The sequence below is a fragment of the Varroa jacobsoni genome, unplaced genomic scaffold (assembly GCF_002532875.2).
Source record: "Varroa jacobsoni isolate VJ856 unplaced genomic scaffold, vjacob_1.0 scaffold_138, whole genome shotgun sequence".
Classification (NCBI taxonomy): domain Eukaryota; kingdom Metazoa; phylum Arthropoda; class Arachnida; order Mesostigmata; family Varroidae; genus Varroa; species Varroa jacobsoni.
The window spans coordinates 29,728-35,978 of NW_019213040.1; the positions used below are offsets into that span (position 1 = coordinate 29,728).

General features: G+C 42.7%; 2 protein-coding genes across 3 annotated transcripts in view; one reads left to right on the forward strand and one right to left on the reverse strand.

The window, feature by feature from the left end:
• The first annotated feature begins 37 nt into the window (after positions 1-37).
• Positions 38-6,251, forward strand: part of Rpt4 (Regulatory particle triple-A ATPase 4) — an 8,459-nt gene continuing 2,245 nt past the window's right edge. Inside the window, exon 1 of one of the 2 annotated variants that reach the window (XM_022847754.2) lies at positions 38-127. Coding sequence is in view for 1 of the 2 variants with exons in the window: in XM_022847748.2 (XP_022703483.1) it covers positions 5,637-5,723 (87 nt within the window). In the remaining variant the exon portion in view is untranslated. Of the gene's footprint in view, positions 128-5,530; positions 5,724-6,251 lie in introns of those variants that run through there. The other variant, XM_022847748.2, reaches the window with a different exon arrangement.
• Positions 1,576-5,088, reverse strand: LOC111268630 (tubulin alpha-1D chain). The gene is made up of 3 exons (XM_022847738.2): positions 4,977-5,088; positions 3,528-3,788; positions 1,576-2,885 (listed from the first exon to the last, which is right to left on the reverse strand). Exons 2-3 carry the CDS (start codon positions 3,776-3,778, stop codon positions 1,778-1,780), a joined length of 1,359 nt encoding a protein of 452 aa, XP_022703473.1. The 5' UTR covers positions 3,779-3,788; positions 4,977-5,088; the 3' UTR covers positions 1,576-1,777.

Sequence of the window (6,251 nt, forward strand, 5' to 3'; positions counted from 1 at the left end):
AAAAGTAATGAGCAAGCTATTTATTGTAGGTTCGCACCTTTCTTTTCCTCGGGTTCGTCATATTCAGCCGGTTCCATGGTGGTCTCGTCGTCCTGTCCTAGCGTCCTATCAACAGCTATAAGAAACAGTAAGACAAACACTAAACTAAACATAATTGAAAGCACAGATCGCATTACGACAATTTATTTTCCACACTTTTGCAGATAGACGCGGCAAACGGTTCGGTGCGGTCAAGTACGCAGTTCCTCTTAAAAGACGATTTAAGTTATGACGGGTAATAATTTTCTCGGAAGCCGCAGTCTTCGCTGCAGCTGAACTTGCGTTAGAGAAATTGTTTGTTTTCTAGCAAGGTGTGCAAACTTGACAGCCGTTAGAAGCATAGTACTTAGACAAATGATTAGTGAAGTAACCTGAGGAAATAAAACTGCTCTATGTAACACATGAGTACCTTAGCTTTAAAGAAGTCTCCGAATCTATTCCCACCCAGAAATTTATCGAAAACAGTAGAAGCTTTATTTTATGGAACGTATGACAAGCGAATAGGAAATTGATATAGTTTTTTGGCTAATCGTGACGGCTACTTTACGATCGAAGGGAATCTGGTAGAACCTGTCGAGATCATCAATGCTAAAACGCTATACTCTCTCGCAGGGTTAGAGGCCGCTTATTGATGTATGATACTTACTGCACTACTCAAAACTGCTCGAATTATTGAGTCAGATTGAAACCGGTAATTAGCGCTTGCCGGCAACTTACACTTTAAAAATGTTTTCAGAAAGCATTAAAAGACTTCCTCTTACAAAGCGATCACGCGGATCGCTTCATTCACTTACACAGGAAATTTTCCCCACGTGTGCATTGCTTCGTTAACTTACGCAGGACATTCTGCCTCGCATCGATGCGTGACCACGTACTATCGATGCGTGACCACGTACTATTGTATAAACATTGAACTCTTTCTTGCTTCGTTTATTCATTAAGGAAAGAATTCTGAAATACAAGTCTGGAGTTGTTGTTTAGGATTGTTTAGGATCTTTCAGTAGGATTTTTCACCTGAAAGAGTGCTAAAATGAAGTGCTAAATATTAACCTCATCAACTTCATCATCAGCATTCTGAAGTAAGAATTCTGAACTACGAGCCTCGAGTAGCCTCGAGTAGCCTCGAGTTTCTGTACGAGTTTTAGCTTTACTTTGATTTTCCATAGAGTTTTAGCTCTACTTTAGGTTTAGCATTTTTCATAAGTAAGGGTGCTAAAAATGCGTGGTTGACTATGTAAGTTAAGGTTACTTCGGATGAAAAGCTCTCGATATCGACCGAATATGATCCCATGTGTTCACTTCGCTACTTCAATGACTATCGACCGAATATGATCTCATGTGTCACTTCACTACTTCAATGACGCATTTTTCATAAGTAAGAGTGCTAAAAATGCGTGATTGATCATGTAGGTTAGGATTACTTAAAATGGAAAGCTCTCGATATTGTGATCCCATGTGTTCATGTCACTACTTCAATGACCAGTAATGCTTCTTCAATTGAAGCTTCGAATAATTTGAAATGAAAACAAACGCAGATAATTGTTACACAAGCGCTACAAATTAGGAAAATTTACTAGTTCCACCGTAAGCCTAATACATCAAGGGATTCTTTCCGGTTCAAATAATTTTAATACTGTTCAAATTATTTTTTTGTCATCTCCGTTTAACCTCAGTGGACACCGAGCATTACGATTTAAATGTTCCGAAGTGGCACAATTTCCTTTCTTGGGATGTTTTCTTAGAACTCGTCGCCGCCGTCATCTTCGGCTCCCCCTTCATTAGAGTCGATGCCAACCTCCTCGTAATCCTTTTCGAGGGCGGCTAGATCTTCGCGGGCTTCGGAGAATTCGCCTTCCTCCATGCCCTCGCCAACGTACCAGTGCACAAAGGCACGCTTAGCGTACATCAGATCAAATTTGTGGTCAAGGCGAGCCCAGGCTTCAGCAATAGCGGTGGTATTGGACAGCATGCACACGGCACGGGGAACCTTGGCAGTGTCACCGCCCGGGACAACGGTTGGCGGCTGGTAGTTTATACCGACCTTGAAACCAGTAGGGCACCAATCGACGAATTGAATAGTACGCTTAGTTTTGATTGCAGCAATAGCTGCATTCACGTCCTTTGGCACGACGTCGCCACGATAGAGAAGGCAGCAAGCCATGTATTTGCCATGACGGGGATCGCATTTCACCATCTGATTAGCTGGCTCAAAACATGCGTTGGTGATCTCAGCAACGGTGTGCTGCTCGTGGTAGGCCTTCTCGGCCGAAATGACAGGCGCGTAGGTAACCAGCGGGAAGTGGATACGGGGGTATGGCACCAAGTTGGTCTGGAACTCAGTGAGATCTACGTTCAGAGCGCCATCAAAACGAAGAGAAGCCGTAATCGAGGAGACAATTTGGCCGATAAGACGGTTGAGATTGGTGTACGTTGGACGTTCGATGTCGAGATTGCGGCGACAAATGTCGTAGATAGCCTCGTTGTCAACCATGAAGGCGCAGTCAGAGTGCTCAAGAGTTGTGTGAGTAGTCAAAATCGAGTTGTAGGGCTCAACAACGGCAGTCGATACTTGAGGAGCAGGATAGACGGCAAATTCTAGCTTCGATTTCTTGCCATAATCTACAGACAAACGCTCCATGAGGAGAGAGGTAAAACCAGATCCGGTTCCTCCTCCGAATGAGTGAAAAATAAGGAAGCCCTGAAGACCGGTGCACTGGTCAGCCAGTTTGCGGATACGATCGAGAACTAGGTCAATGAGTTCTTTGCCAATCGTGTAGTGGCCACGGGCATAATTGTTGGCCGCATCTTCCTTTCCAGTGATTAGCTGCTCGGGGTGGAATAGCTGCCTGAAAAAGGTAAAAAGTACATACCGAAATGCTAATTCCTGTATAAAATTCACGCATTGTTATTAACACCATCTTTTTTTAATTAATGCTTTCATTGCAATACATAGCAACTAGCTTGATTATCCTACTATATTATCCCTCAATGCTAGATGTACGGAAGTGGCACAACAGCAATCATACAAACTGCCATTACCCTGGTGGACCTCGTCCATATCGACCGATCCGGCATCTGGTTCATAGAGGCGCCATCTTTCCATTCCGAAAATAGAACGGGCCACCGACCTATCGAAAATCGTCTGCTAGTGCCACTGCGTTTGCGGTTATAATGATGATGGATTGTGAGAGGAGCGCGGCTACGATGGAGCAGCGGTGCAGCCAGCAAAAGCTAATGCTATGCTGCTGTAGCAGCAAAAGCCACTCAACCCGAAGGATGGGAAGTTCCCTGTTTATCGATAAACAGCTCTACCTTTGATGAGCTACGAAGCTGGCAGATGCGAAACTCCGTTAACTTACCAGTAAAATCTAAAAAACTCGTGAAATTTCATTACTAAGCAGATGCTAAACCCACCGATACAAAGTAGTTATGCGGAAGACTTAGTAGCCGTTATAATCATTTGGAAATGATGCGTCTGCAACACATACCTGTAGGTTCCGGTACGAACCTCGTCGACGACAGTAGGCTCCAGGTCGACATACACGGCACGAGGCACGTGCTTACCAGCGCCAGTTTCCGAGAAAAACGTGTTGAAGGAGTCGTCTCCTCCTCCTACGCCTTTATCGGACGGCATCTGGCCGTCTGGCTGGATGCCGTGCTCGAGGCAATACAGCTCCCAGCACGCATTTCCGATCTGCACTCCGGCCTGGCCGACGTGAACCGAGATGCACTCACGCATGATGTCGAGTCTGCATTGAAAAAGAAACTGTTAAATAACGTTCTGAAACAATGCGAAAAGTCGAAAACCAGCGAAAACAAGGAACCGCGCCTGCAAATAAATGTCCTTTACCTACAAAAAATCGGACATTCGTGTGTCTATGCTTGTATCCATTAGGCCACACCCAAATAAAATACAGCAGGTTACCGTAAATAGATACCGTTACTGTCAGAGCCGCTGGTTAAACTTGTGTATATTAGTAGTCATAGGTACGGTTGCACCTCGACGGGTTCAGCAAAATTGAGCAGAGCCCCCATGAATGCAGGATTATAGCGAGCAGAATAACTTTCATCAAATTTTGTCAATAGAGCTAGTCAGGTCGTAACCTAGGACCTCATAACCCCCTATGTTCCCTATGCCTCATATGTACGGAGTACCCCACCTAAAGCTTCAGACGTGTGTACAGAATGACCTCGTGTCTGACTCATTTGGGTGGTGTCCATTCATGGGTTGGAACGCTGTACATCGGTTGCACCGGCGCCATTAAGGAAACTCAATTGATGGAGAAGTATCTTTCGAACAAACTAAATCTTCGCGCGTATACTGCGATTTGCAGTTTAAACTACGCAGTACAAAATTCGCAAGAGGCAACATTATTTTAATTATACTGTAAGTAGCTAGCCGTTGCATCACGACTATGTGCCAGGTGTAACGGGCTCACGAAAACGTGGCATCGAGCAGTACATCGGAAAATAGTTTTCTTCCTCAGCCTAGCAAAATCGCTGGCGAAGCCAATCTGACCGCTACAGTCCAATGATAAATAAGTGGATCGTAAGCTCTTACAAAACAAAGTCGGTTGCGTGCTGGGCCTACATAAACTCTAGGAAGCAAACATGTGCTCAACACTGAAGTTTACTGGGTTACTCCAGTGCAAAATATAAATAACCCATTACAACTTAAAATAATAAAAACTAATTCCACATTACAATTATATGTATATATCTCAAGCCGAATAGCTAACTACCTCTACACAATAGTAGACCCCCATGTCTGCAAAATGAACCACCGCCCATGTGTGACGTTAGGCCTAACATACGAATATCTACTTCAATTCAAATATATAAGAAAAAATTAGACAAACTTACTATAGTGGACTGTTACTACCTTGTATCTATTAAATTCCTCATTACTACCGCGGTAAAATCGAAAGTCAACTTACTTGATGGTGGCGACGGATAGTCAATTAAACCAAAGCTCAGTTGAACTGCAGTGCAACGTGCACAAGTTCAATTGAATGTGTCACTCCAACGGTCGGATGAGCTTTTTATACGAGCCGCCCTTTCCACAGATTCCTCCGCTATGTGCAAATGCCCTACAATCTACTACCAACCATTTTAAAATTATTTTCAAACTAGGTACACTACAAACACTCCCGAATTCAACTGTGTACAGATATCATTTGCTAAATGTCGTGAAAAACTGCTTATTACAAAAGACTGAGGATCTAGTTGCCGGCTGCGTGTCCATCGACCAGTCGGTTTGTTACCGTGACGCGGTCATTCTTCCGCCATCAATCTACTTTTCGATTTATTACATTCACTTGATCTAAGAAGTTCACCACATTTATGCGTATCGAAGCCTTTAAAGTAATACATCCATACTACACCTCGTAAGAAGTGAAGATACGAATTTTCAAACCTCTGTAAGAGAAACGTGTGTGGTTTCGTTCAGCCACTTTTGCAGACAAGCTTTCGTTGTTCTGCCAACGCCATCTAAACAAAACATTTAGCAGACATCTATCTAGGTAATCATTAGGCTAGGCAAACCATTGACTTGCGAAAATCGCTAGAGCAAAAGACAATCTTAGTTTCTAAGCTCAATGTCTCAAACGGCGGTTTCAGCGGAAAATGTGGCCTCCCCAGTGCACAGTGCCAAGCAACGGGCACTTGAAGATTATAAGCGAAAGGTTTGTACGGAAGTGTGCAAGTGTGACCTAAGATGTAGCTTTAAAAATCGTTTCAAAGGGATATGGCGGCTACGCATCTGCTATATACCCAATTGTAACTCAGCCATCTCACTATGAATAACGCAAAAGCAGTTTGTTTGTTGACAACACAGGCGTCTTAAAAGGTTTAGGTAAAATTTCCTTTGTAGATTTCAAATTTCAAAAATCTCTTCAGTTTTCTAAATGGCTTGCGATTTCCGAGTTCTTTCATATATATATATATATATATATATATATATATATATATGGGTCTTCCTTGTTTGATTCTTCGACCAGATTATCCATTTTTTTAAACATTTCTTAGTCGTAAAGATCCCTTTAAGAAAGAATAGTGTTCTTAATAAAGGCTTCTAGAACATTTATGCTGCAAGTTCCATTATTCCAGCTGATACCTGCTTGCACACATGCGGAAGTTAAAACTACAATCATTCTATATAATCTAAGAATCCAATGATATACTCAACAGTAGTGAGTATAAGATTATTTATA

What these genes read in the sequence shown, in the direction of transcription:
- LOC111268630 (XM_022847738.2), bottom strand. Translation starts at nt 3,778, where the DNA reads ATGCGTGAGTGCATCTCGGTTCACGTCGGCCAGGCCGGAGTGCAGATC. An exon ending in GTTCGTACCGGAACCTACAG is followed by an intron (nt 2,886 to 3,527) that starts GTATGTGTTGCA and finishes TACCTTTTTCAG; the next exon opens with GCAGCTATTCCACCCCGAGC.